The sequence below is a fragment of the Solanum stenotomum genome, chromosome 1 (assembly GCF_019186545.1).
Source record: "Solanum stenotomum isolate F172 chromosome 1, ASM1918654v1, whole genome shotgun sequence".
NCBI classification, from domain to species: Eukaryota; Viridiplantae; Streptophyta; class Magnoliopsida; order Solanales; family Solanaceae; genus Solanum; species Solanum stenotomum.
The window spans coordinates 4,298,867-4,325,513 of NC_064282.1; the positions used below are offsets into that span (position 1 = coordinate 4,298,867).

A 26,647-nucleotide genomic window follows, 5' to 3' on the forward strand; every position below is an offset into this window, starting at 1 on the left:
ATGAGTAAATTCTTTTTTTCTTTAGTTTTTTTTTCATTGGGAGTTCGTGATTTGGTGTCTGTATTGGAGTTCAACTTCGAACTTCGTAGGACCTCATAAAATAAAAAGTAGTTTAATTATGGGAGAAGTCTTTATTTAAACTTAAATATGAATTATTTAGATAAGTCAAGTTGAAATATTTTGAATTATTATTACGTAGATTTTCTACCGATTGTATTATCAAATTGACTAATCTAAAACCCTTTATGCTTCAACTTCAAGTAATTTAGTTGGCTTAGTTGGTTTAGATTACGTGTCCAGATAAGATATTATTTGGTAGACAGAACTAACATAATTTTAAAGCCAAGTCCACTCATGTCAAGTTCAATGCTCAGAGGTAAATTTGCAATTAAGTTGAAGAAGCAAGAAGCTATGAACAAAATGAAAATGAATTAATTAAGGTTAGTTAGCTAGTTTTGTAGAAATAATTAACAAAACTAATAGGAATCCCAAATTATTATTATGGATAAATAAAATTGAGTTGTAGTTCAATTTAACCAACTCAAGTCTACTTTTCTTCCCTCTGGTTCTATTTTTTATTTACAATATTGAGAAATATATAAAATACTTTCAACTACCCTTAAATATTGAATCGCAAATTAACTTTGTTAAAATTGTTCTTTTTTTAACCTATTTAGCTCAAAAAAAAAAATAATTGACAACTCAATCTAGGGTCAAATTCATTTTGGTTACTCATCTAATATGTCAATTTTTTTTAATTTTTTTTTATAAAAGCACTAACAGGAAATACACAAGAAACCCATGTTGAAAACGACACTCACACCTAAACTTTCAACAAATGAAAATATTTATTTTAGTAAAGTCGAGTCAATTTAATTTGACATGTCGAGATGATTGAGGTAAAATTGTTGTACAACCCACGCTTAAGATTTAAGAATCTTTACGTAAATACTCAATCAAATATCATTTATTCTATATTATGACAGTATTATCATGAAATTCAAAAGAATTTTAATAATTCAATTAAATTGATTACTTGTTCACTGAGAGTTTGATTTTTACTTTGTATTTAAAGAAAATTTCGATAAAAGAAAAACTTAATTATTATCTTTTTCATAGAAACTAACTATTTTATATTATTGATTAAGGAACTATATAATTCAAATGGTACCCTTAACATCATGTACAATTGAGTTCGAGAAAGCCTCATCCGAGAGATCTTATTCAACCAAAAAAAAGAAAATCTAGTTAATCTGAAAGTTATTTCGTTTAAACATGTAGAAATATATATAAAATCAACATGATCAAACATATTCGAGGGCATGTATTATTAGGTCTTGCTTAGAAAGAAATGTTTGACAGTTGGGATGTTAAAGGAGTCTTTTCCTATCAATGATGTCGTGATTCTTGTCCTTTCCACCCAATTACGACTAAAAGTTAATAGTACTACTTAATTTTTTATTCAAAAGAGTCGACCCGCCAAATTTGATTTTTCTACTAAAAAAAATTATTCAATCGAAACTTCCAGGACATATCTTCAGAGAGAATCATGGCTTTTGCTACAAAATCATCACCTCGCTCTTTACAACCTAACAATTCGAACATTTGTTCTGTAATTCATTCAAACTACAACAACGGAAGAAGAAGAAGAAAAAGTTAATCTCAAAAAGAAGCCAGAGATGAAAAACCTGTATCACGCCGTTGATTGGGAGAAAGAGTCTTTCCCTGAGTACCAGGATTTGAAATTTCTCATATTTTTCGCTCTCTTCTTCCCCGTACTTCGATTTATACTCGACAGATTTGTTTTCGAGGTAAACAAATTATAGAGTTTTTCTTAGTAGTTCAGTTGATTGGCTAACTGATTTGGATTAATTTTTTCCCAGTTTTCTTCCCCCTCTGGTTTTTTTCTGTTTGAAATTTGAGATTGATTTGGATGCGGGCTTATATTGTTTACTCTGATGATAGGCATTGGCTAAGCGCATGATTTTTGGAAAGAACGCAGTTGTAAATATCAACGGTCGTGAAGAGAGGAAGAAGATCAACAAATTCAAAGAGTCAGCATGGAAATTTGTATATTTTCTATCTGCTGAGCTACTTGCACTTTCTGTGACTTGTAATGAGCCTTGGTTCACAGATAGTCGGTATTTCTGGGCAGGACCTGGAGATCTGGTTTGGCCTAATCTGAAAATGAAGTAAGGTTCTTCTCATTTTTGAAGATTTTGTATTGATATCTAAATTAGGAACAGAGTGTTTATAACCTGGTTAATTCGAATTTGGCAGATTGAAGCTGAAATTGTTGTACATGTATGCTGGAGGATTCTACTTGTACTCCATATTCGCAACGCTTTATTGGGAAACAAGACGCTCAGATTTTGCTGCTCAAATAATTCATCATTTAGCAACAGTATCACTCATTGTGTTGTCTTATGTATACGGGTACAGCCATTTTCTCAGCTGTTATTTTGCAGAAAAATGTTTGTGTGAGTGAGTTTTGAAGAATCTGAACATTCTGTTCTGCAGGTTTGCGCGTATTGGATCAGTGGTTCTAGCACTTCATGACGGAAGTGATGTATTCATGGAAATTGCAAAGATGTCGAAATACAGTGGCTTTGATTTGATTGCTGATATTTTCTTCTCTCTTTTCGCATTGGCTTTTACATCACTTCGTATAATCTGCTATCCCTTCTGGATAATCCGAAGCACATTGTGAGTTCACTACCAACTACAATCACAGTAAGCTTGTTTTCTGTTAGTTCATTGTTTCTAAGATTCGTTATTTCTTTCAACTTTGTGCAGCTACGAACTTCCTTTTGTACTGGATATGGAGAAGGAACGGACTACTGGGATCATACTTTACTTTGTTTTCAATGCATTGCTGATGTGCTTGCTGGTTCTTCACCTCTTTTGGTTCAAAATCATACTGCGGATGGTTAAGAACCAAATCCTATCAAGAGACCACATTACTGATGATGTTCGAGAAGGTAAAAGAATCATCTGTTTCATTGATCATATATACTTCCAGCATGATAGCTTGTGATCTTACACTGCATTTTTGTTTATGATCTGCAGATTCTGAATCTGATGATGAGCACGAAGACTGATCCTTCAGTAGCTAAGATCAAAAGTACGATTTATGGTTCAGGCTGATGTTTGAAGCATTCAAATATTTTATATTTCTTGTAAAGGCAGCATTAATTGATGTTGATGAACAAATTAAACATAGGAAATTATAGCGAAATTCTTTATTCTGGGTTCCATTCATGAGTATTTGCCTGTATGTATAAGAAAAAATTTACACTGTTGGAAATATGTATATCTTGAAATGCTCTTTGGATGAACTGTCAATTTAATTCGTTTCAATCGCTTCACCTCTTAAGTCTAAATTAAGTCTAAACAGCTAAATATTTCACCATTGACCAACTATAAACAATAATTTTAAAGAAAGAACATATGATTGGCAAAGCCTCTTGCCACAAATATAACCTAAACAAGAGCAAAATATTGCTGTTTCTCTTACATTTCAACAGGGAAAAGTCAAGAATGAATAGTAACTTTGCAGTAAATTATGAAATATAAGCTAAATGATGATATAAGATGATTCATCTGTAAACTAACCCCACAAATCTTGTCCTATCTTTTCAATGGGAGAATTTTGAGATCAATTTGTCAACATGAATTATGATATCATCTATGCGAGGTCGAACTGTCCCCTGAGGCTGAAGCATCCATGTCACGAATTGGTGAAGGGCTTCTGGATATGGAGGTTTAGGCCCGGCTGGCCACTTTATCTGTGCATTTACAATAGCCAACTGTAGACTTCCACCAGATTCCCCAAGCGCGTATTCAAAGGGAGATACTCCATACCTGCAACAGAGACGATATAAATATTCGGTTACTTCTTCTTGATATACACCACATGGAAACCACTTTCATGGTCAAGAGATGTCACCACCTTTGAAATGCCAATGGTAGGAGACAACTTAATTAATTTGTCTCAGAAAGAAAATAAGACCTGAAAATTGATGAAAATTAAACTTGGTCTCTATTAAGATAAAAAGTACTGCCATGATTAGTAGTCTCAGTGGAAATTGGAAAAAGTAGGGAGCTCTATTTGTAGTGTAAGACCAACCCCTTTTAAGTTATACTTAACAAAACTTGTTATCTACTACCTGATTTGCTCATCTATTTATACTTCGGAATCAGCTCTGAGTACTACAGCATAGTACAAGCACCAAAATACTAGTGCTACGTACATGCGCAACAGGTGCAAGAAATAGGATAGTCGAATCAACTTTGGAGAATCTTGACGCAACTATCAGCTATGTACTGGACAAAGGATTTTCTTTCGCTTCTACAGAGAGCTAGCTTCAAATAAGAGTTGAGAGGATTCTTACATTATTGCATATAATGTACAACCTAATGACCAGATATCAGTTCTTTCATCAATATCACATTGGCTTGGGCAATCCCATAATTCAGGTGCTCGGAAGGGAGCGGAAACATGCTCAGCTGCCCATTCCTGTAAAAACAATAGCATAGGCGAAAACATTCAGCACAGACATGTTCAAAAGAAGGAACTTGATTGAAGTTTACAGGCATATGAATTAGCAGAAAGTATGAATACAATTAAAAAAGAAATCAAGTACCTGCAGCTGCAATGCCTCTTGACGAGAGCGGATTTGCTTTCTTGCAGGACGTGTACTTCCAAAGTCCATTAATACTGCAAGAGGTGGCTGTTCTTTGCTATGAGTTAGCAGGACATTACCAGGTTTGACATCATTATGTGCATAAGGAGGATCAAAGCTATGCATATGCTTGAGTCCTGCACAAAGCTGCATAACATTGTTTCTTAAAATACATTTCTAGGCTCCAGAATTGATTTTGTCCTCCCCTTGTATTTTCTCAAAAATCCATGAAAATGCAGTTTTGCAAAAATACTGGTCCTTAATTCACCTGACGAAATATTTGAAGAACGTCCGAAGTGGAAAAGAATTCCTTCTTAGCTTTCATGGCTGTGGCATTATCTAGTAATGTCCCATCCAAATGTACTGGAAACAACAAGTAAGCTTCATGCTTCCAGGACTGATCTGGCCCGGCCTATCCAACAGAGTAAGATATTTAGATAGAATGTAGTGGAAATCGAACATGTGGTAGAGGAAAGGGTACAAGGAAGATGCAAATCAACAGGGATATAGTATGCAGTACAGCTATAAAAGCCCATAACATGATTATAAATAGCCTTTTCATAAATGACAACTGAGAGTCGCTCAAACTCAATGTTCAATAAGCAGAGAGTGTTGGAAGAGCAATACCTCATCACTTCCTGTGATTATTTGCCATTCTCCTCCACCACACTCCTCCCCCAAAAAAACCACAAAAGAAGAAAAGGAAAAAGAAGAAGAGTTGTGTTTCTCAAGAAGAAAAGTATTACAGAGATAACTTTGTTTGACACTCCACGTGATCGTTCAAGCTTTGGTATTTTTAGAATTCTCACATCACTTTAAGACTGAACAGTGTGCAATATCTTTTAAGAGAGGATTCAGATCCTCAAAGTACACCTAAGAGCTCCTGGAATGGTAATGGATAAGATAAACCTATCATGGATGATACCACAGTCCCAATTTAATTTTTCACCACCTAATTGTGCAAAACACTCTTGTTTACACTTCACACAGAGCCTAGACATGGACATCACTCATCAGTGTATTACTAAAGAGATCAAAACACAGAGCTTATGGGGGAGGGGGGGAGGCAAGGTGATTGCAGCAACTACCTTGACTGCAATGATAGCATGATCAAGCAGAGGAAGCAGATTGGGATGAGTAAATAAAGATGAAACACGGATCTCCTCTTTAACCAACTCCAACTGTTCGTTGTTCTGAATAAGAACTTTCTTCATGGCATAAGTTCCATCATCTGGACATACAGAGAGTTTTCAATAATTTTTTTTACATAATAAAAGAAATGACTAACAATGATTGTACACCAAGTTCAAAGACAACTTATTCTTTGCACTTCTCCAAAGAGAAAGATTTCGTTAATCAGATTAGAGTGGGCTAATAAACCACCAAAGTCTATTCCAGTAGAAATGTAAGTAGAAATGGTAAGGAAACCAAGCAGAGAAAGAAAAAAAAGAAATAAGAAACCCAAGAGCTCCTAAGTTTAGGCAAGGTCACTGAAGCAAACTATACAATTGCACGGGAAAGAAGCACATTCTAGAGTACAATACCTCCAAACTCCAGTAAATAGAAACTTGAGCAATCTTTGCCAATTCTAACATCATAGAATTATCAAAATCCAAAATTTGAAGATGATTAACCTTACATATACAATAATACAAATAATATTCCGATCCAATAAAACAAAAATATAAAAGCATTGGATGGTGGGAAGGCACGACAATCAAGAGCAAACATCCCAATCCCAGCAACTCCTCACAATTGAAAGATCATATAAGCAATTAAGATTGACTCTAATTATTAGTAACAAAAATCAAAACAAATGCATACAATTGGAGAAAAGGAACAAAATGGCTGAACCAACTGTCAGTCATGATTAGAAGGGAGAGAAAAAAATTACCAGATATATGAGAAGAATCCTTAAATTTCTTGGAAACGCCAGGATTAGAAGGGTCAGATATCACCTCCTTGACAAGGAAAACGTAAGCGAAACCACCCTCGCCAAGCTGCCTGACAATTCTGAATCGATTCTCATTGATCCAAACATCGCCACCACCATTTACGGCGTCGTATAGAGCATTCAAACCGGAAAACGAGCAGCCCATCTTCTGATCAAATGGTCAGCTCCCTCTTTACTCTTCAGTCTTAGATCTTACACTCTCTCTCTCTCTCTCTCTCTCTCTTTGATATATTTCCGTTTTCTTCTTTCTCACTCTCGCATCCGTCTCATGTGTGCGTATGGATTGAGTTCAAATTACTTTACTTTACTTATCCAACCCCGGGTTGACTTGCGAAAGGTGAAATGTGAATCCCCTTTTACGTTATACTACGGACTAATAAATTCACTTGTCTGTTTTCACCTTGCAACATGTAATGTCGGTGGGCTTTGGGCGAGGGTTAAAGATGTCAAGTCTAGGTGAACTTTCGTGCTCAACCCGTACCCGCTATGCAAGGCTTAAGTGACATATGCGCAACTCTTTCAATATTAATCATAAATAATCAATCTATATACTGCAAAATCCATTAATCTTCATCTCTGGATGATTTCATTTCATCCTATATACAAGAATCAAAAAAAAATATTAACAAGTTGTTAGTTCTAAAATGAATCTCCATCTTTATGGTTACAAAGATAATCATAAAGATGACAAACAAAAATAATTTATCTAGAAGAAACAAAAATATGCTTTGACATATTAGCCTTACTTGCTAATTAAAAATAATATATGAAATTATATTTGGAAAGATTGCACCTCAAAACATATCTGCCACTAATTTTCTAATCCAAGATGACTGTAAAATAACACACAATTTTAGTGTGATTTTATAGTGTTAATATAATCTTCTACATTAAATAATTAAAGGTTATGAATGTGAAAGGCTTGAGAGGTTATGCATATGAAAGGTTGGAGGTTATGAATATTATTAATATTAATTTAAGAATATAATTTATATAATTGAAGAGTTATACAGTTAAGAAGATGATTTTGCAAGAAAAAAATAATTGAAAGAAATAAGAAAAAATGTCAAGAAAAAGAGAAAAATAAATAATTATGAATGAATGTCATAAAAAGGTGTCACATCACCTTCTATATGTTCCTTCTTTATATATATATATATATATATATTGAACATACGTTTACATGATTAAATGCTAATTATGAATATCTCTTTTAAAAAGTTATTCAACTTTGATTCTTAGACTCAATTTTTTTTTTATCCAACCCAACTGAACAAAGATAAAATATTGCATACCCATATAGTTTTCGACTCCATGAAATTTTCCAACTCCCATAAACAAAAACTAAAAAATCTTGAACCAAAAGTGGAGTTAATTTTTTACTCAACTAAGGTTAGTTCACTCACAAAAAAATATTCTTCATTTATAAGTAACTCAAAAATTATTCAACTATTGACATTTCATCTATAAAATTGCTAAATCATTTAATGTGATTTTTCCATTGAATTTTGGTGATATGAAAATTTTATTTAAGCCAATTTTTTAAAGAAATAAGAAACTTAAGAAGGTGTTNTCTCCTTGCAACATGTAATGTCGGTGGGCTTTGAGCGAGGGTAAAGATGTCAAGTCTAGGTGAACTTTCGTATCAACCCGTACCCGCTATGCAAAGCTCAAGTGACATGCGCAACTCTTTCAATCTTAATCATAAATAATCAATCTATATACTGCAAAATCCATTAATCTCCATCTCTGGATAATTTCATTTCATCCTATATATAAGAGTCAAGATAAATATTAACAAATTGTTAGTTCTAAAATGAATCTTCATCTTTATGGTTACAAAGAGAATCATAAAGATGACAAACAAAAATAATTTATCTAAAAGAAACAAAAATATGCTTTGACATATTAGCCTTACTTGCTAATTAAAAATAATATATGAAATTATATTTGGAAAGATTGCACCTCAAAACATATCTGCCACTAATTTTCTAATCCAAGATGACTATAAAATAACACACAATTTTAGTGTGATTTTATAGTGTTAATATAATCTTCTACATTAAATAATTAAAGGTTATGAATATGAAAGGCTCGAGAGGTTATGCATATGAAAGGTTTGGAAGTTATGAATATTATTAATACTAATTTAAGAATATAATTTATATAATTGAAGAGTTATACAGTTAAGAAGATGATTTTGCAAGAAAAAAATAATTGAAAGAAATAAGAAAAAATGTCAAGAAAAAGAGAAAAAGAAATAAATATGAATGAATGTCATAGAAAGGTGTCACGTCACCTTCTATATGTTCCTCCTTTATATATATATATATATATATTGAACAGACGTTTACATGATTAAATGCTAATTGTGAATATCTCTTTTAAAAAGTTATTCAACTTTGATTCTTGACTCAATTTTTTTTTTTTATCCAACCCAACTGAACAAAGATAAAATATTGCATACCCATATAGTTTTCGACTCCATGAAATTTTCCAACTCCCATAAACAAAAACTAAAAAATCTTGAACTAAAAGTGGAGTTAATTTCTTACTCAACTAAGGTTAGTTCACTCACAAAAAAATATTCTTCATTTATAAGTAACTCAAAAATTATTCAACTATTGACATTTCATCTATAAAATTGCTAAATCATTTAATGTGATTTTTCCATTGAATTTTGGTGATATGAAAATTTTATTTAAGCCAATTTTTTAAAGAAATAAGAAACTTAAGAAGGTGTTTGACCATTTTTTTTTTCTTTTTTGGGGACTAAACTTTGAAAAATGTGTTTAGACATAAAAGTTCGTAATCCAATAAGAATTTTTATGAATTTGAAAAATTTTTAAAAATATATTTTTCACTCCAAAGTATTGATAGATAGTAAAATGCAACTCTAATTTGTATTTATGACAAAACAAAACTGGCCCAACTTTCAAATGATTTATTTTTCACTTGTTAACCAAAATTATTCTTTCAAATTTCACGATAAAATATGGATAAACATCTGATAAGTCATTTTTCAACCTTTCAAATGGTGGATCATCGCCTTTCCCTGTAAAAACACATTTTGAAATGCGTCTCTTTCATTATTTTTTTAAAACTTTTTGAGTTTACATGAAGCAAGAAAAAGAAAAGACAAAAAAAAAAAATTACTGAAGAGTTTGTTCAATAAATTTTTAAAAACTATAAGTTGGTTATGTTTGTGTATAATAAAGTGAAAGCATTTTCAACTGTACGAATTTTTTTTTTATGTCGAAGCATAATTAGTTCAAATAATAATTTGTGAAATTGAAAATTTAAAATATTTAAACTTTAAATATATTGTTCTTCAAAATAAACTAAAATGATACTTATCTATGGCACAACTAATATACTCGTTTGGATAAATTTTACATCAAAATTAATATTTTAATTTGAAATAATTATGTAATTATGTCATTTGAACTTTAAAGTCCAAATTCCAAGCTCGGTACTTCGCAAACGAATTTCCATATCCAAGCTAAAAATATTAAGAATCAATTAATGCACGTATTAATTACACAAAAATTATAATGCATAAATTGTTTATACATTGAATAATAATGTGAGTACAACTATGGAATGCATAATAATGTATGAACCACTTGTTTTAAGTGGAATTATTTTTTATTTTATAACTTGTTTAATCAAAGTTTTAAAATCAATTTATTTTTAAAAGTATTTTTTAATGAAAATCAATTTGTGTTTGATCAATAAATTTTAAAAATATATATTTTAAAAAAACAATAACCAGTGTTTGGACAAATATTTTTAAAGTACTTCTAAATGCATTTTTGTCAAATGTGCTTTTCAAAAGCTAGCTACCTTTTTTAGTTTTTTGTTTAATTCTTTAGAAATACTTCTAGCAGTTTTGACCTCCCAAACTATTAGTCAATCTGACTATATTAGTTATCCTTATCCATGACTATTAAATAAAATGTATTTTTCTTTACTTACCCTTATCCATGATTATTAAATAAGGTATTTTATTTGGTTACCTTTATCATAATTACTATGAATGTATTTTTATTTTATGACCATAAGCATTTGCATTCGAGTCAGGTTTTTTACAATCAATTTTTCTATTTTTATGAGATAATGATAAAATTTGTGTACATTATATTCTTAAATTTCATTTGTGTGGATAAGTATATTATTTTGTAGTAATTTTACAAAATTAAAATACTTATTTATTAATTGAATCTAATTTAAAATATCTATTTATGTATTATGTGAATTCATATATAGGTAGCAAATAAACCAAAGAAGCCCTAATACGATTCTACATAACGCTACAGGGTTCTTTCCTTTTATTTCCCTCCTTTTTCTTCTTGAGTCCACATGTTTCTTTCCCCTTGTCATACAGCGACGGGGGAAAACAAAATATCTAACAAACTCAGTAACTTCTCTGAATTAAATTCCAACACCAGTCCACCCAATTTGTCTTCTCCTCTTTGCTATAAATATATATTCTTCTTCTTCTTCCCGTTCGGCTCACTTAGACGACGAGATCAAAAATCAAGTTTCTTGCAATTTTCTCACCCCTTTTTTTCTTGCTCAAATACTTGCCACTTCACTTGATTACAGGTATGATGATTTGCCGAGTATGTTGAACCCTCAATGTTTTTAATTTCACGTTTTTTCGTATCAATTTTTTGTTTTTGCATGTAAGTACTTTCAATTATTTGGGGTTTGATTGAATTTGTGATTCAGCAAACTTGTGTACTTTGTTGTTGATCTTTAAAATTAGTGGTTCACTTTATCTATTGACATCAGGAATGAGGAATTTGATCGTACGGATTATTTCAAGTTGCCCTATTGAATGTTGAGATTTGCCGGCGGTTAGACTAAATTTTTTATGGTGATTAGTGGATTAATTTTTTTAGTTTAGTTTCATTTTCCTTTTCAAGAATTCTTCATTTGTGTTCTTGGTAGGTCACTTAAAACTCTTCAAGAATTCTTCAATTGTGTTCTTGGTAACTCGCTTAAACTCTTCAAGAATTCTTCTATTGTGTTCTTGGTAGGTCGCTTAAACTCTTCAAGAATTCTTCTATTGTGTTCTTGGTAACTCGCTTAAACTCTTCAAGAATTCTTCAATTGTGTTCTTGGTAACTCGCTTAAACTCCACAAGAATTCTTCAATTGTGTTCTTGGTAGTTCGCTTAAAATCTTCAAGAATTCTTCAATGTGTTCTTGGTAACTCTCTTAAACTCTTCAAGAATTCTTCAATTGTGTTCTTGGTAGCTCGCTCAAACTCTTCAAGAATTCTTCAATTGTGTTCTTGTTAGTTCGCTTAAACTCTTCTAGAATTCTTCAATTGTATTCTTGGTAATTCGCTTAAACTCTTCAAGAATTCTTCAATTGTGTTCTTGGTAGCTCGCTTAAAATCTTTCTTAAAATCTATTAGGGGAAAATTGTTGTTTCTATCATTCAGAGTTCCTTGGGATATGGCGAGTTTTATCTCTCTGATTCAATTTGTCTCTCAATTTCACTTCTTACTTTAATTTGACCAATTTTGAGTGCTATCTTTTTTTCTTTTTTTTTTTTATATAAATCATTTGAAAATTAATTGTAGATATTTGTAGACTATAAAAAGTATTCTAGATTGGGATTTTTGTCATATCAAAAAAGGATTAGAATATTAATGAATCCATTAGTTCCATGTCGATCCCCAAATTAGTGAGGTTGACTTGTATCCATTTTCAAAGATTCATCATGTAAAACTATTTTTACACCGCTAACCTACTACAACTTTCCTTTAACTAGTTCCAGACCTGCTATGCTTTGTGACATAGTGAATTTAAAATGACAAATTATAGTTTTAAAATACTAACTCAAGGATCATTTTGTCTTACTATTGGGAAGCAAAATGTGGTGACTAGTTTTGGACAGAAGTGTTGGACAGAGTAAGTAGCCAATTGGTGTTGTCGTATGTGCTTCTGGAGTAACCTAGTTAGTGTTGTCCTGTATGCGCTTCTGGAGAACCCAGTTAGTGTTGTTGAATGCACTTTTGGAGTATCCCAGCTAGTTTGTATGTGCTTCTGGAGTACCTCCAATTTTCTGAACGCAAGCTGAATAGTGAGATGTAAAGTGCGTTGTTGCTATATCTTGTAAAAAGCAATACTCTTCCTACATGCGCATGCACACAAATATTCGTTTTCTCGTTTGCTTTGATTTCACCAAAAGCTGCTTTGAGACCTCATTTTCTCATGTTCAGTATCTTTTCAAGGAATGGTACTTTTATCTGATATCTGCAGAAATTAATTTTTTGTTTAGATCTATCCAAACAAATACAAAAATTGGAACTTTTTCTTTGTGAATGAAATTCTCTTGCAGGTGATGCGTAGTCCCCCTAAAAGATGTTCTGGGGGCCATAGATTACTGTAATACTTGGATTGCAGTTTTAAATTCCTTATTTGCATCTTAATTTGCAGAATTTTCCAGGTATTTTGATGGCCCAGGATACTCTTTCCAATGTCGATTCACCGCGAAGAAGGTCTGGTCTATTAAGAGATCAAGTTCAACTGGTAAAAAGAAATACTTCTGCTCGTTATGAGATAGCCCCAATTCAAGATCAGCTATCATTTGAGAAGGGTTTCTTTATAGTACTCCGTGCATGCCAGTTGTTGGTTCAGAAGAATGAAGGAATTGTACTGGTGGGAGTCGCTGGTCCTTCAGGGGCCGGAAAGTCCGTGTTCACAGAGAAGATCCTGAATGTTATGCCTAGTATTGCTATCATAAACATGGACAACTACAATGAGCCCAGTCGTATCGTTGATGGAAATTTCGACGGTAATCTTTCTTAATTCTAATTGGTTATTACATACATAATTTTGTTGATGTCTGAGTTATTCTTGTAGTGACCTTATGTAGCACTTCTTTTATTACATGAGATATCTTTTATTATTCTTGTAGTTGCCCCAAGGCTTTGGTCCAGTGGTGAGAATGCAACACGTGATGTGTGGGTTAGACGCATATCACGGGTTCAAATCCTGCCACATGCGGTATTTAAGTGAAGAAGATAGAGTGGTGGACCTATTATGTACCGCGTTCCAAACCATGCACTACTGACCCTGTGGAGATTTCTCGGGTTATCAAAAATAAATAAATTCAGAACTAGTAGTTTAAACACTTCACAAACTTCATCCTTAATCTAAATATATATGTATATGCATATGAAATACGAAGACATCATTGGACCAACACTTCATACGATTCCCTGCAGTACTTATTTATTTGTTTTTGGTCTGCAGCGTTGTGGGTGATATCTCCTGACTCTAGATCGGAACTTTTATTTATGAATCTTTTAAAAGTCAAATCATAAGAATATACAGGTTGTATTTTGGCCATGTTGCTAATCAGCGATAAACTAAAGGAATAGTATTTTGTGTCTGTTACCTGTAGTTGGTTAATGTGATAATGAATGATAAGAGTGAAATACTAACAAGGACTACTACTTTCACAGCTAAAGCATGACCACTGTTAGTATATGACAAAAAAACCAAAAATGCAATAGTATCTCATTGCTTATTTCTTGAATTAATGAATAAATATTGGGTGCAGATCCCATTGCTCCTTTCTTTCAGGGATTCTGATAGATTTGTACAGCTGTCACCTCTCCTTAGTTTTTTTTCCCAGATAATACTCTTTTAGGTGATGACTGTTCAAGAGTCTAAATCTCTCCGGACTCTATGAATACTGAATTTGGGAACCAATAATCAAATATATTTTGCAAAAGTTTTAGAATTTGTCCAATAAGTGAAATTGTGTCAGTGTATGCAACTTCAATGCTTTTGAAGTAAAATAAACAGATGAGTTTCTTGGTTTAACTGTTTCAGCTGATGAAAGGTTAAGCAATAGACTTTTGAAATCCTTGATTATAAACAACTTTTGAAAAAATCTCGATGTATAGCTGTCTCTATATCAGGCTCACTGAAGGCCCTGTGCATAGGGTGTTACTGTAGAATGCCACAAAGTATCAATAAGAAAACAATGAACTTCTGATTTTGATTGAATATTCTTATATTTTGGGATGTAAATCTCAGTTTATGATCTTGTGGAAATGGTTAGGCCATATTTAATTGTTTTGGATCACGTCAGCATAGTCAGATTTTTTCTGCTTTAGTTTCTAATTGTGTTTTTTTGACCCACTTTATGCTATGCTGTGACTAATGCAATTAAGATGAAGATTTACAGTAACTTCCATGTCCTGGTATTTTTGAAACAGATCCGCGCTTGACGGATTATGAGACTCTGCTCGAGAATATACATGGGCTGAAAGCGGGGAAGCCTGTTCAAGTTCCTATATACGATTTTAAATCTAGCTCTCGTGTGGGTTATAGGTCAGTTTTCATTCTTTTTTTTTGAGAAAGTTAATTGGTATTATAAACAGAGAAGTACACCAATAGTGAACTCCTGTAGTAATTACATCAAAAGTATAGAGGGTTTGTCAAAAAGAATCTAAACACCTATCTCCTTCATAAACTATTTAAGAATAGGGTGATGTCCCCCGGATCCTTCTTCTTATCTTTATTTCTGTTATCTCCTTGTTTACTTTTCCTGAGAACACTCTGCCTTCTTTTTTCCATGTGCTAGGATTGTTTCTTCTTTTTTCTTATATGTTCCTTGGAGTTCACGGAAGAAAAAATATTTGTTGTGCAGGGGGAGGGGGGGTTTCTCTGTGGTGGGTTCTTGTACTGCTCATTAACTACTTTTGATATTCAAAAGCCACTAAGACCTCAGTTTTCTTTCAACGGTATGTGTGTAACATTTGATCTAAGCCCAAGAATGATGTTGCATATTATTCTTAATCTGACCGATATGCAATATGTTCTTATGCGAAGTTCTACGAAGCATTTGTGGGATTTATTTTAGTGGAGACTGGAGAGGACAGAGAATTGTGATAACCCGACATCCCACACCCACTGGCGCCCCGGCCCATTTGGTGCTTAATCACATTCATGACCTGATTCATACAGAGTTGATGTATAGGCTTTACCTAGTAGACAGAAAAAAATCTGAAATTTATTATCAAGAACTGGTTCCTATAAAATATTTTGTTCCCTTACTTGCCAATGTAAAATGCACGTCTACTTCTATCCGATCCCATAACACTTTTGGACCATCGATTTCACAGGACCCTTGAAGCTCCAAGCTCTCGAATTGTTATAATTGAAGGGATATATGCTTTGAGTGAAAAATTGAGGCCATTGCTAGATCTCCGTGTGTCTGTCACTGGTGGAGTGCACTTTGACTTAGTGAAACGGGTTCTTAGGGATATCCACCGTGCTGGACAAGAGCCCGAGGAGATAATCCAACAAATCTCAGAAACGGTTCCGTCTCTGTTATTTTCAAATATATCTAATTCAAATTTTTTTGTACATTTTCGACAGCCAAGTACAATGATCTTTATGGCATTCTTCTAACAGGTGTATCCTATGTACAAAGCCTTTATCGAGCCTGATCTAAAGACGGCTCATATCAAAATTATCAACAAGTTTAACCCATTCGCTGGATTTCAGAACCCCACATATGTTCTAAAGGTCTTAACATTTTTGACCTTTCTGTCTACATTCCATTTATATTGTGACTATGCAAGCACAAGTTTTGGGACTGATGAGTCTAAATATATTTTACAGTCAACAAAAGTTGTGGATGTAGACCAGATCAAGGCTGTGTTTCCAAACGAATACAAGGAAATTACAGAGGAAACTTATGATATTTATCTCCTACCTCCTAGTGAAGATCCTGAAGCTTGCCAATCATATTTGAGGATGAGGAACAAGGATGGAAAATACACTCTTATGTTTGAGGTGACCAATAAGTTCCTTTTCTACATGCTGAGCATATCAGTCAGTAATAATCAGGCTACTTGTAACCTAGTTTTATCATTTTCAGATGGTAAATTTGCTTGATATTGGTTTAGCTACTTAGATCCTTCATAACTTCTATTTGATTGTGATGCATCTATACCGTTAATGAGTACCAAGAATGCTGCCAGAATGTACTGCCGGTCACTGTCTGTAGGCTGAATGAACTAACTTCTAAAATTCTAGGATCTACTGGGTAAAGAGCTTGCTGGAACGGCTTTAAGAAATATAGCCTTGAGGTGTCCCATATGATACAACAGAAGATATGTAGCAATCAATAGAATACAGATTTAACTCTTTTTTTAATAGAACCCTGCTGTTCTGTCATAGATATCTGGACACTAAACCATAAAACATTCTATCGTGTGACTAACTTCATTTTTGAACACTTTCTAATATGACTGATCATAATAACATTTCTCTCCATCTTGATCTATTTGCATTCTGGTCTTCCCCTGGAAGAGCATTCCAGCATCTTGTCTCTCTTTCCTAGTTTGGGTACAATTTTGGTATCAATTGAATTTCTGAAAGCTTTATTGTGAGAAATGTCAAGAAATAGTAATCTTGACACTGATAATCTTGTATCTTCTTATGTTTTTTTCATGTATTTCTTTCAGGAATGGGTTACAGATAGTCCCTTCATTATATCACCAAGAATCACCTTTGAGGTCAGTGTACGGCTTCTTGGTGGGTTGATGGCATTAGGATATTCAATTGCAACCATTTTGAAAAGGAGCAGCCACATCTTCTCTAATGACAAGGTTTGTGTGAAAACAGATTGGTTGGAGCAACTTAATCGCCGGTATGTTCAGGTATGACAATCACTAATTACTAAATCGCTCTCATCTCATCTTACTATAATTTACTTTAAATGTTTGAATCATGTGATTTGCGAAGCAGAATTTCTTTTGTCTTTTTATCTGTCTCTTGTTTTGAGAATTTGGGTTAATTTTATTTCATCTGGAATTCAGGTAAAGATATGTGTCATAACCTCCTAACGAATCTCTTTAAGGCTGTACCTAGCCAAGTCTTAGACTTAGAATGTGGCTAAGGCTGTGGGTAATTGAATGTTTGTGAGGCACATGCATGGCACAATCGGCGAAGTTGCCATTTTATTAATCTACTGGAAGCGACTTTGATTTTTTGGGTTGAGACAAATGTAAGGATTGTATTTTGGAGAAATATCCAGTTTGGATACAATGCTTGCTCATCATTATCATTGAAGTGTTTACCTTAAATTCTTCTTTGACTTAAAAAATTATAAACGTGACATGAAGCATGATGAAAAATGAAGTAAAGGGCCCTTTAAAAGGGGAAAGAAAGAGTTCCCTAAAACCTCAGTTAAAGAAGTTTAACAAATATCAATGAAGAAATTTTCTGATGAATGTGTGAGTTCATTTTTAAATTTTCCTTTTGCTGAAGACCTAAGGAACAAAGAGAAGTCTGTGAGAATGAGTTTCCTCTTTCTCAATTCTGGCATTGTATAGCCTGGGGAGCTAATTACTATTATTATTTACGATTTTTCCCTTATGAAGGTGCAAGGAAGAGATCGCTTACATGTAAAATATGTTGCCGACTCTCTGGGTTTGGATGGTTCATATATTCCTCGCACTTACATCGAACAAATTCAGCTGGAGAAGCTTTTAAACGATGTTATGGTGCGTTAAATTTTAGTTAAATACAAATTTCCCATTGTTCCTGGTTCTCAGTATTACAGTCCATGCAGGCATTGCCAGATGATCTGAAGACAAAGCTGAGCATAGATGATGATTTGGTCTCAAGCCCTAGAGAAGCTTTATCCCGAGCCTCGGCAGATAGGAGAACAAAGTTTCTTAATCGGTAGGTCATAGGCTAAATTGTTATCTGCTTCTCAAAGTATTCTATATGTATTGTTCGGATGTTTTTACTTTTTACAATCATCACCTACTTATTTCTGCAAAAGTCATGCGACGGAAAAGCATCATCTGTTCGCCTGTAACTATTGGCAGTGGTATCCCACATTCATACTCAACACAACGAGAAAAACACCTGTCCAAGCTGACAAAACTTGCGGTTAATACTACAAGATATGATGGGAGAACCCCTGATTCTCCAGCGCCAGTGGCTAATCAGGTAATTATTCGGAGCAATAGGTTCATTTTTTGGCACAATCTAATGTCTCCATAATTTTGGCTACATATTAACGTTATATTTGGTGCGTGAACTGGCTTCCAAATTTTTTTCTCTGTTTGGTGTTCTCTGAAATTGCTCTTAGAAAATGTATACCCTACTTGGGGGCATTTGTTTGACATAGTTGCACAACTTTAGCTCTAATATAATAATTTACTCCAGGAAAAGGCTAAGAGTTTCATCCACCGTCTTAGATCATTTTCTGAACATCATTTTTTTTAATCAAGTAAAAGGTTTCATTTATAGTAACAAGGCCAACTTTTTTGATAAGGATAGTAACAAGGTCAACTTGGCTGTATACAAGTGATATACCAATTCTGAACACCATTAATTGATTCTTATTGATACTCAAGAATGATATCACCCTTTCCTGCTCATCCTCTCCACTACCATCATGAACTCATAACCACGCCCTTGACCACAGCTACATGCTATCAAGTCTTTTGGTAATTTAAATATTCCCTTAATCAGAATGGTGTAAATCGTAACTCAAACCAACTAACCTGTGGAAAGATTTACATTTGCTTGTATGTTTGGAAATAGAATCCTGCTGAAAGTTTGTTCAGCAGAATGAAATGAGTCCTTCATGTAGGAGTTAAGAGAACGCACACTAGGATCTCGTCATCTGCAGAATCAGCAAAGTAAGTTGACTTTGTAACTTTGGAAAGGAAGTAAAATGATGATAAGCTGGCAACCCTGGTGATCGGTGACTGGAAATTCCTGCTAAAAGCTGATGGATCCCTTTTTAATCATGCAAAACAGCAAGTATTTTTTTTAATAATTTACAGTAGTTCATATAGATGTACAGAAAGCATATTTGCTTGTTTAATTAATAAAATATTGAGAAGAGACTTTAATTCAAGTCCTATAAATCTTTTAAGTGTTCATACACCCTTGAACGAGTGTGTAACAGCTCACTAATCGAGTGCTCTTGCACCAAAAATGAACAGGGCTAAGCGATCTGCTGAAGCTGTGGGGTGTCAAAATACATCAGCAGGGATATTTGAATTCCTTGTCCCACTCTTTCCAGTAATCTGTAAAACAGCAATTAGGAATAGGGAATATATATCAATGAAATGTCTTAACTGTTGGAATCATTTTTTTCATGGAGATTGAATCCGCATCATCCTAGTCGAGAAACACACGCTGCTTCATCCCTCAAATCACAGAGATAAATCAAGAGAGAATAATAATCAAGGGAACAAACTGAATTGTAGCCATATTGTTTTATCAATAAAATTATGTTAATCATTATTTTTTGTAAAAAAAAGAATCCATTCATGTTCGCAAAAATAAAAATAAAAATTACTTTGTTTCGTCGATATGGAGAACTTGGTACTGGAAACTTTACCTGCTAAGAGAGTGGAAAATATTGTTAATGTGCACGGGGATACTCAAAGTACAATGAGTTACATTTTTGGAGCCAAATATTCTTCTTTTTGTATGTTGTATGTTAGCTTCCAATTTAAGCAAGAATAAAAAACGTAAATGTTGTTCCATTTATTCCTACATATCTGTCTAGCAGAATATGTGTGCTGTTTTTCCTTCTGTTTTCCTGCTTAATTCCATCATTTCTTATACATCAGAAGAGAAGTCAATTTACTACCAGTACGTCCCACTTATGCGGAACTGTTTATAATATGCTCAATCTTACATTTACCTTTTTTGTTACTTTTTTCCCTCAATCACTCAAGAATTGCCTTTTTTCAGGGAGTTGTTTCTCAACTTACAGAGCAAATTTCCACATTGAGTGAGCGAATGGATGAGTTCACATCTCGGATTGAAGAGCTAAACTCAAAAATATCTGCCAATAAAGTTTCTGCTAGCCAACAAAATTTGGCAGTGCATGCTGAGTCTTGCAATGGGTCTGGACCCACTTCTCTTTTTGTGGCTGGGTTAGGCAATGGCTCGTTGGCTGGTTCTCTTTTACCTCATTCATCATCGTCTTCCCAACTGGCAAGAGAGTCTTCACTAATGGAAGAGGTATTCTACTATCATCCCGTGCTCATCTTTTGCATTAAGTACTGACAAAAGGAGGCATGGCGGGTGGTTTGATATACTCTCCCAATAGCTGTCCAATTTCTGCCTTCTGACTCAATATGACCAATTTTTAGAGTGAATTTGGTTATTGCATAATTCATCCACTTGAAAATAATTCTTTTATCTCACAAAGAACACTAATGAGTGCACGAGGGTTTTCTTTGATCCATCACTTTCACACTGTTCACCAGTTCAATAAAAGATTTCTATTGATTTACCAATCTAGGCATCAGAACTTTCAATTGCATCGTTAATATTTACTGTGATGATTTTTACCTTATCATTACTTGAGTCGAGGGTCTGAGAAACATCCACTCTATCATCACAAGGTAGGGGTAAGGTTGCATACACACTACCCCCTCCCCATACCCCATTTGTGGGATTACATTGGTATGCTATTGTTGTACTTGAGACTGCATTGGGTGTTAATAACTTCTGTTTCCACGAACTAAAAATTTCTCTGAAAACAACCATAGTCCAAGTTCCAACACATTTGTCTGAAGAAGATTGAGAATTTGATTAGACAATTATGCCTCTGATGCAAACATAATTGGGAGCAGGTACTTCTCATTGGGAGATCACAGCGTCAGATCATGCACCAGATGGACAATCTGAGCAATATCCTCCGTGAGCTCAATGGATCTCGCCTAGGGAGAGCGGATAGGACCGAGGGAATGGCTGAAGTTGTTGAATCGATTGGTGTTCCTCTGCTTCTTACCCTTGCTGTTGGCGGTGTAGGTATCTTCTTGTTCAGGACCTTATCTCAGAAATAACTGATTCAGCTATGGCTACTGAAACAGTTAACCACGTAGAAGATGTACATATACTAAGAGAAATCTTTTAACAGTGTAGATGTATGTTTCTGGCCTTAGTATCTTCGATGAACCAATATATACATGAAGAAGATGAAGTAATTGTCTCTAACAGATGGAGCGAATATTTCTTCGTTCGGTCTTTTGTTTTGATATCCTGGTTTATGTTTAAATAAAAAAAGCATGAGAAAACTCCTCACATTTCATCCTTGTTTTCCAACAAAAGGAAACGAAGTCCTTCAAATTTTCTTTTTGTTGTTTCGTGAATTTCTCTGATCAAGTTGGGGTAAAAATTGAGTGATCTTTCATTCCTTATGCCTTGTTACTTATCAGCTTTCAGCTTCTTTATGCACGTGTATATAGTTAGATGATTGGATGGTGACGTAGATAAATAGCAGTTACATAAACATGTTCCAAAACTAAGTAGAGGGCAATTAAGTGAAACCATCAATAGATCATAATTCTGTTTATCAAAACAAGGAGGAAGTAGTTTCGTGAATTTCTGATACAACTTGATCATACTCTTCCTTCAGTTTCTCTTGATCTTCTTGCCCAAGTTCCCCCTTAGTAGGCTTTGTCAATACCAAAACGCAGCAAGTTGGCCTATTAGTGGCTCCAGCACTTGCAAGATCCTGAAAACACAGTTTTTATCATGATCACGAAAGTAACTCGTAAGATAACATAACAACACAAGAATGTAATAATATTAAGTGTGTATGAGATAAAAACTTCAGCTTACTTCTTTTGAAGGAACATAAATGTATGGTATATCAGCTTCCTCACATAGGAGTGGAACGTGAGTAATGACATCGATAGGAGAAATGTTTCCAGCTACAACACACAATCTGCAATTCCCAAAAGACATATGATGTTCATAAGCTTGTTAATTCACAAATATGGCATGTAGACAAGTTCATGTCACAAATATTTCAGGGTAGAAAAATTTACCATTGAGCAAAATTAGCAAGCTATGGAATTGCTTGTACAAGTGCTTATGGGCGGCTATGCTACAGAGCAGCTAATAAGGTACTGACTGATGTGGAAGAAGGCTTACCAAGGAAAGCATCAATTTTGACTCTTTACCGACAATTAGGTATATTGATTTAATTGCTTCCATTAAGACGAGTCTGGAGTAACTAAAAAGCCTAAAATCTACACATGAGCTATTCTTACTGTGTAAGTCGTAATTATACAGCCAGCTCTTTGTGTAAGTTATTTCAATATCATTTCACCAGGGGTGTCCACAGTTTGGTGAAAAACCAAACCAAATCAATACTTATTTTGTTTGGTTTGAAATTTTAAAAAATCAACAATATTTGGTTTGGGTTTAGTTCTACTAAAAAAGAAACCGAAAAAATAACAAATAAATTTTATAATTTATTTGAATATATAGGAGTTTTTCATAAAGATTTTATACTTTTATATCATTAATTTGATTTCAGTCTACTTATTTCATATGCACTAAAACACTTTTAAATTCCTTCTTAAAAGAATATTCTCCAAGTCTAATATGTTGTCTATAGGAGTCTCTACAATTATATAAATTAAACACACTAAAGCTTCGAAATAGTGTTGAAAAATAATAGAAGATTCAGATACAATCATCTTGTTATAGTAGAGAGAAATTTGTTGATTCCTACTGTTCATTTAAAATAGTTATCGCATGTCTATTTTATTTTTACTATTATCAACTTATCTTTAAGTAGTAATGAACCGAATGGTTTTTATTATACTTAATTTGGTTTCAGAAATGTAAAAATCAACTAAATTAATTTAGTTTTTTTATTTTAATAAAAAAACTTATCCAAATAGAACCGGGAACCCCTACCTTCCAGGGGCATTATGGCACGGAACTCAGGTGCGGCCTAGGGCTAGAAGTACTTGTCCATCCATTTAAAAGTCTATTCTAAAGCATGAGGCTTGATCTAACACTAGGGGTCGTTTGGTGTAATGGATAAGGAAAGTTAATCCCGAGATAAATTTTAAGTACCCTTTATAGGTAATTGGGTATACCGATATAAATTTTAAGGCTTGACCCTTTATGACCGCGACGAATACTTTTCACTACCTCTTTAACTCCTCTCTTCAAGCATTTATGTTCCGTAGCTGAAAACAGAACAATGGTGTGATTAAACAAATGTTAAAAAAAATATCACAAATACTTAGTCCCCAGAAGTTTATGGATACCTCGCCTAACGAGTTTGAAGGTTCGTTTGCTGAGTTTTTTTCCAGCGAGTGGTTTAGCAATAGGGGCTATTGCCAATAGCTTCTTTCTCTCCTTCTCTTTTTGTGCCGTTTTCTCTACTTCGCTATCACTACCACCCATCTCTCTCTTGAACGTAAAAGCAAAAGCAGGGCGTCGGTGTAGGGTTTAACGAAATGGGGAGAAGTTGGAACTCGATATCACTAGGGTTTAAGGACCAAGGAAATTGTTTTAAGTTGGGCCTTTATGGGACATAAGGAGTGTTTTTATCTTTTGGCTAGGGTTCTGCAAAAATCGAACTGACCGATAAATCGAATCGAAAAAAGTGTTATTGATTTATTGTTATTGAGTTATTGGATTAACGAGTTTTTAATGGTTTTATAAAAAAAAAATATCGGTTTGGTATTGATTTTGAATATTGGGTTATTGGCTAAAACGATAACTGATTAAGACTAGTAATTTACTACATTTACTTGTACATAAATATTATATATTAATCGGAAAAGGGTCAAAATTGCCCCTGAACTATGCGAAATAGACCACTGATACCCTCCATTACATTTTTGGATAAAAAATACCCCCGCAATTATCCCAGGAGACCACAAATACCCTCAAGTAGGGGTGTGCACTATTCGGATTAAACCGAATAACCAAACCAAACCAAACCGAAGTTTTATTTGGATTGGTTTTTTGGTTTTTCGGATTGGTTTTGGATTAATAAATTACTTTGTTTGGTTTTTTGGTTTGGTTTTGGATTTTAAAAGATAAAAACCGAAAAACCGAAAAAAACAGAATTTTATATATATATATATATATATATATATACACATATATACTGCGTGGAGTCGCGTGGTGTGCCACATATGTCAAAAGGTGTACAAAATTACAAAAAAAATGAGTTCAAGGGGGTAATAGGACCTTAATTTAGCTAAGGTGTGTCTCTGGGATTTCGGTCATAGTCTAGGGGGTACTTGTGTCTTCTCCCTTTTATGTTTGAATTACATCTACAATAGGTATACTTATAAGTATTGTGTTTTAAGTTTTACTTATGATTTATATTAGAAAGTATATTTAAGGGATTAAATTATTACTTTGGTTATATATGTTATTAATTATTGACATAACCGAATAACCAAACCGAAAAAAGCCAAACCGAATAGAGAAAAACCAAACCAAATCAAATTTATTTTGGATTGGATTGGGTTACACTTTTATAAAAACAAAAACCGAAAATCCAAACCGAATAGTGTAAAACCAAACCAAAAAACCGAATGCACACCCCTACCCTCAAGAGTTAACACCCCAATTTTTTAGTGATGTGGCAAGTCACATGGGACTAATCCCTCCACCTAAGCATTGCCAACTAAGATTCACTACAAAAGAACTTGACTTTTTTTTGTCGCCACAAAATCCCAAAATATTGCCACTAAAGGTTATGAGTGATTTTTAGTGGCGACTAAGGCTCCAACAACCATTCGCTAGTAAAACCTATTTTTTCAACAAAAAAATATGATAATTAATTTTCGATTGCGACCCAATTTTCTAAAATAAATAACTTGCAATATCCATATTAAAAACATCCAATATTATTACGAAAAAAATCAAAATTACTTCTCGATTCATCTCCTACTATATATATATATATAATGCATCATTGTACATTTTATACATTTACATATGACATAAAAAAAAAACATATAGTGTCTTCAAACTCCTACTTAATCGATATCATATTTGGTTTTTTAAAAACAATGAAGAAAAAAACACAAAATTAGAATTTAATGTTAAAAACTTTTAGTGACGATTTTCTGGGCTTTTGTGGCGACTGTTGTTGCCGCTAAATGTCTAGTTCTTTTGTAGTGAATCCTAGTTGGCATCGCTTACGTGGAAGGATTAGTCCCATGTGGCTTGCCACGTCAACAAAAATTTGGGGTGTCAACTCTTGAGGGTATTTGTGGTCTCTTAGGATAACAGTAGGGGCATTTTTTATCCCAAAATGTAACGAAGGGTATAAATGGTCTATTTCATATAGTTCGGGGGCAATTTTGACCCTTTTCCGTATATTAATTCACACTTTAAAGTTACTGTCTTTTATCCTTTAGCTTTCAATTCACACTTCAAAGTGACTTTTAGTTCACAACTTCACATTATGCAAAACGTCAAAATCTAAAATAAGAACTTTATTCCTCTTATGGGCAGGGGGGACCCACATGCACCCGGTAACTTTTAAAAAAAATCCGTATATATATATAGAGAGAGAGAGAGAGAGAGTTGATAAAGCGAATATATATTTAATTATGCACCCTAACAACTAAAAGTTGTTGCGGGTGCACTGGTCGAAGTCATGCGATCGAATCCCAACGAAGGTAACCTTTTTTTTTTTTACTTAAAATTCAGTTTTTCTCTTTTTAAAAAAAAAAACTTTTGTCCCATTATCGATTCCTGCCGAAGGTAACTTTTTTTTTTTTACTTTAAATTCAGCTTTTACTCTTAAAAAAACCTTTTGTCCCATTCCTGTCTTAATTAAATTTAAAAACAAATAAAAGCCCTAGCATAATTCTAAACAAAATATAAGACTAACTTTTTCTAGAACAATTCTAAACAAAATATAAGACTTCTAGAAAATCTACCGCTTACAGGTATTCTTCATTGCATAATTAAAGTCCTACTCCAATTATCTCGCATAAATTGGTAAGTTCTTCTTTATAAAGGTATTTTTTTTTGTAAGAATTTGTTGTTGATTCTTATGATTTGAAATGGATAGATTTTTGACAAAACATAATTCTTCTCTACCAAGTTCTAGTTTTAGAGACAATTCTTCGCGTTTTATAACTCAAACCGGATCCTGGAGAAAGAATAGTCATTGATAAATATAGCCCTAGAATATGAGATGAA

At 33.6% G+C, this 26,647-nt stretch overlaps 4 protein-coding genes across 7 annotated transcripts; 2 read left to right on the forward strand and 2 right to left on the reverse strand.

Annotated features, from left to right (window-relative positions):
• The first annotated feature begins 1,612 nt into the window (after window positions 1-1,612).
• On the forward strand, window positions 1,613-3,307 carry LOC125867975 (alternaria stem canker resistance protein 1). Of its 2 annotated transcripts, XM_049548579.1 has the most exons (6): window positions 1,613-1,811; window positions 1,966-2,192; window positions 2,281-2,436; window positions 2,521-2,706; window positions 2,797-2,981; window positions 3,070-3,307. In XM_049548579.1, exons 1-6 carry the CDS (start codon window positions 1,680-1,682, stop codon window positions 3,099-3,101), a joined length of 918 nt encoding a protein of 305 aa, XP_049404536.1. In that variant the 5' UTR covers window positions 1,613-1,679; the 3' UTR covers window positions 3,102-3,307. The 2 variants fall into 2 exon arrangements, with proteins under 2 accessions (XP_049404536.1, XP_049404528.1); XM_049548571.1 differs by having other exon boundaries at window positions 1,667-1,811; window positions 2,797-3,307.
• Window positions 3,308-3,412: 105 nt separating this feature from the next.
• Window positions 3,413-6,973, reverse strand: LOC125867966 (uncharacterized). Its single transcript, XM_049548559.1, has 6 exons — window positions 6,580-6,973; window positions 5,774-5,916; window positions 4,954-5,097; window positions 4,647-4,832; window positions 4,395-4,519; window positions 3,413-3,864 (listed from the first exon to the last, which is right to left on the reverse strand). Exons 1-6 carry the CDS (start codon window positions 6,782-6,784, stop codon window positions 3,639-3,641), a joined length of 1,029 nt encoding a protein of 342 aa, XP_049404516.1. The 5' UTR covers window positions 6,785-6,973; the 3' UTR covers window positions 3,413-3,638.
• Window positions 6,974-11,008: 4,035 nt separating this feature from the next.
• On the forward strand, window positions 11,009-21,748 carry LOC125867879 (inorganic pyrophosphatase TTM1-like). Of its 3 annotated transcripts, none has more exons than XM_049548481.1 (12): window positions 11,009-11,247; window positions 13,104-13,451; window positions 14,887-15,001; window positions 15,796-15,991; window positions 16,088-16,201; window positions 16,298-16,471; window positions 17,146-17,340; window positions 18,064-18,186; window positions 18,255-18,367; window positions 18,517-18,640; window positions 20,408-20,680; window positions 21,298-21,748. In XM_049548481.1, the coding sequence occupies exons 2-12, from the start codon at window positions 13,112-13,114 to the stop codon at window positions 21,508-21,510; spliced, it is 1,980 nt and encodes a 659-aa protein (XP_049404438.1). In that variant the 5' UTR covers window positions 11,009-11,247; window positions 13,104-13,111; the 3' UTR covers window positions 21,511-21,748. The 3 variants fall into 3 exon arrangements, with proteins under 3 accessions (XP_049404438.1, XP_049404431.1, XP_049404445.1); XM_049548474.1 differs by having other exon boundaries at window positions 11,235-11,264; window positions 13,094-13,451; XM_049548488.1 differs by lacking the exons at window positions 20,408-20,680; window positions 21,298-21,748 and having other exon boundaries at window positions 11,235-11,264; window positions 13,094-13,451; window positions 18,471-18,600.
• A 148-nt stretch (window positions 21,749-21,896) lies between these two features.
• Window positions 21,897-23,950, reverse strand: LOC125868030 (H/ACA ribonucleoprotein complex subunit 2-like protein). Its single transcript, XM_049548629.1, has 4 exons — window positions 23,737-23,950; window positions 23,586-23,655; window positions 22,289-22,394; window positions 21,897-22,181 (listed from the first exon to the last, which is right to left on the reverse strand). Exons 1-4 carry the CDS (start codon window positions 23,873-23,875, stop codon window positions 22,020-22,022), a joined length of 477 nt encoding a protein of 158 aa, XP_049404586.1. The 5' UTR covers window positions 23,876-23,950; the 3' UTR covers window positions 21,897-22,019.
• Between the last annotated feature and the right edge of the window lie 2,697 nt (window positions 23,951-26,647).

What these genes read in the sequence shown, in the direction of transcription:
- LOC125867975 (XM_049548571.1), top strand. Translation starts at nt 1,680, where the DNA reads ATGAAAAACCTGTATCACGCCGTTGATTGGGAGAAAGAGTCTTTCCCT. An exon ending in TGGCCTAATCTGAAAATGAA is followed by an intron (nt 2,193 to 2,280) that starts GTAAGGTTCTTC and finishes CGAATTTGGCAG; the next exon opens with ATTGAAGCTGAAATTGTTGT. An exon ending in GTGTTGTCTTATGTATACGG is followed by an intron (nt 2,437 to 2,520) that starts GTACAGCCATTT and finishes TCTGTTCTGCAG; the next exon opens with GTTTGCGCGTATTGGATCAG.
- LOC125867966 (XM_049548559.1), bottom strand. Translation starts at nt 6,784, where the DNA reads ATGGGCTGCTCGTTTTCCGGTTTGAATGCTCTATACGACGCCGTAAAT. An exon ending in GGATTCTTCTCATATATCTG is followed by an intron (nt 5,917 to 6,579) that starts GTAATTTTTTTC and finishes CTGTATGTCCAG; the next exon opens with ATGATGGAACTTATGCCATG. An exon ending in TGTACATTATATGCAATAAT is followed by an intron (nt 3,865 to 4,394) that starts GTAAGAATCCTC and finishes TCTCTGTTGCAG; the next exon opens with GTATGGAGTATCTCCCTTTG.
- LOC125867879 (XM_049548474.1), top strand. An exon ending in TCCAACAAATCTCAGAAACG is followed by an intron (nt 15,992 to 16,087) that starts GTTCCGTCTCTG and finishes TTCTTCTAACAG; the next exon opens with GTGTATCCTATGTACAAAGC. An exon ending in AGTCTTCACTAATGGAAGAG is followed by an intron (nt 20,681 to 21,297) that starts GTATTCTACTAT and finishes AATTGGGAGCAG; the next exon opens with GTACTTCTCATTGGGAGATC.
- LOC125868030 (XM_049548629.1), bottom strand. Translation starts at nt 23,875, where the DNA reads ATGGGTGGTAGTGATAGCGAAGTAGAGAAAACGGCACAAAAAGAGAAG. An exon ending in CTTCAAACTCGTTAGGCGAG is followed by an intron (nt 23,656 to 23,736) that starts GTATCCATAAAC and finishes TTCTGTTTTCAG; the next exon opens with CTACGGAACATAAATGCTTG. An exon ending in ATTCGTCGCGGTCATAAAGG is followed by an intron (nt 22,395 to 23,585) that starts GTCAAGCCTTAA and finishes TGGGAATTGCAG; the next exon opens with ATTGTGTGTTGTAGCTGGAA.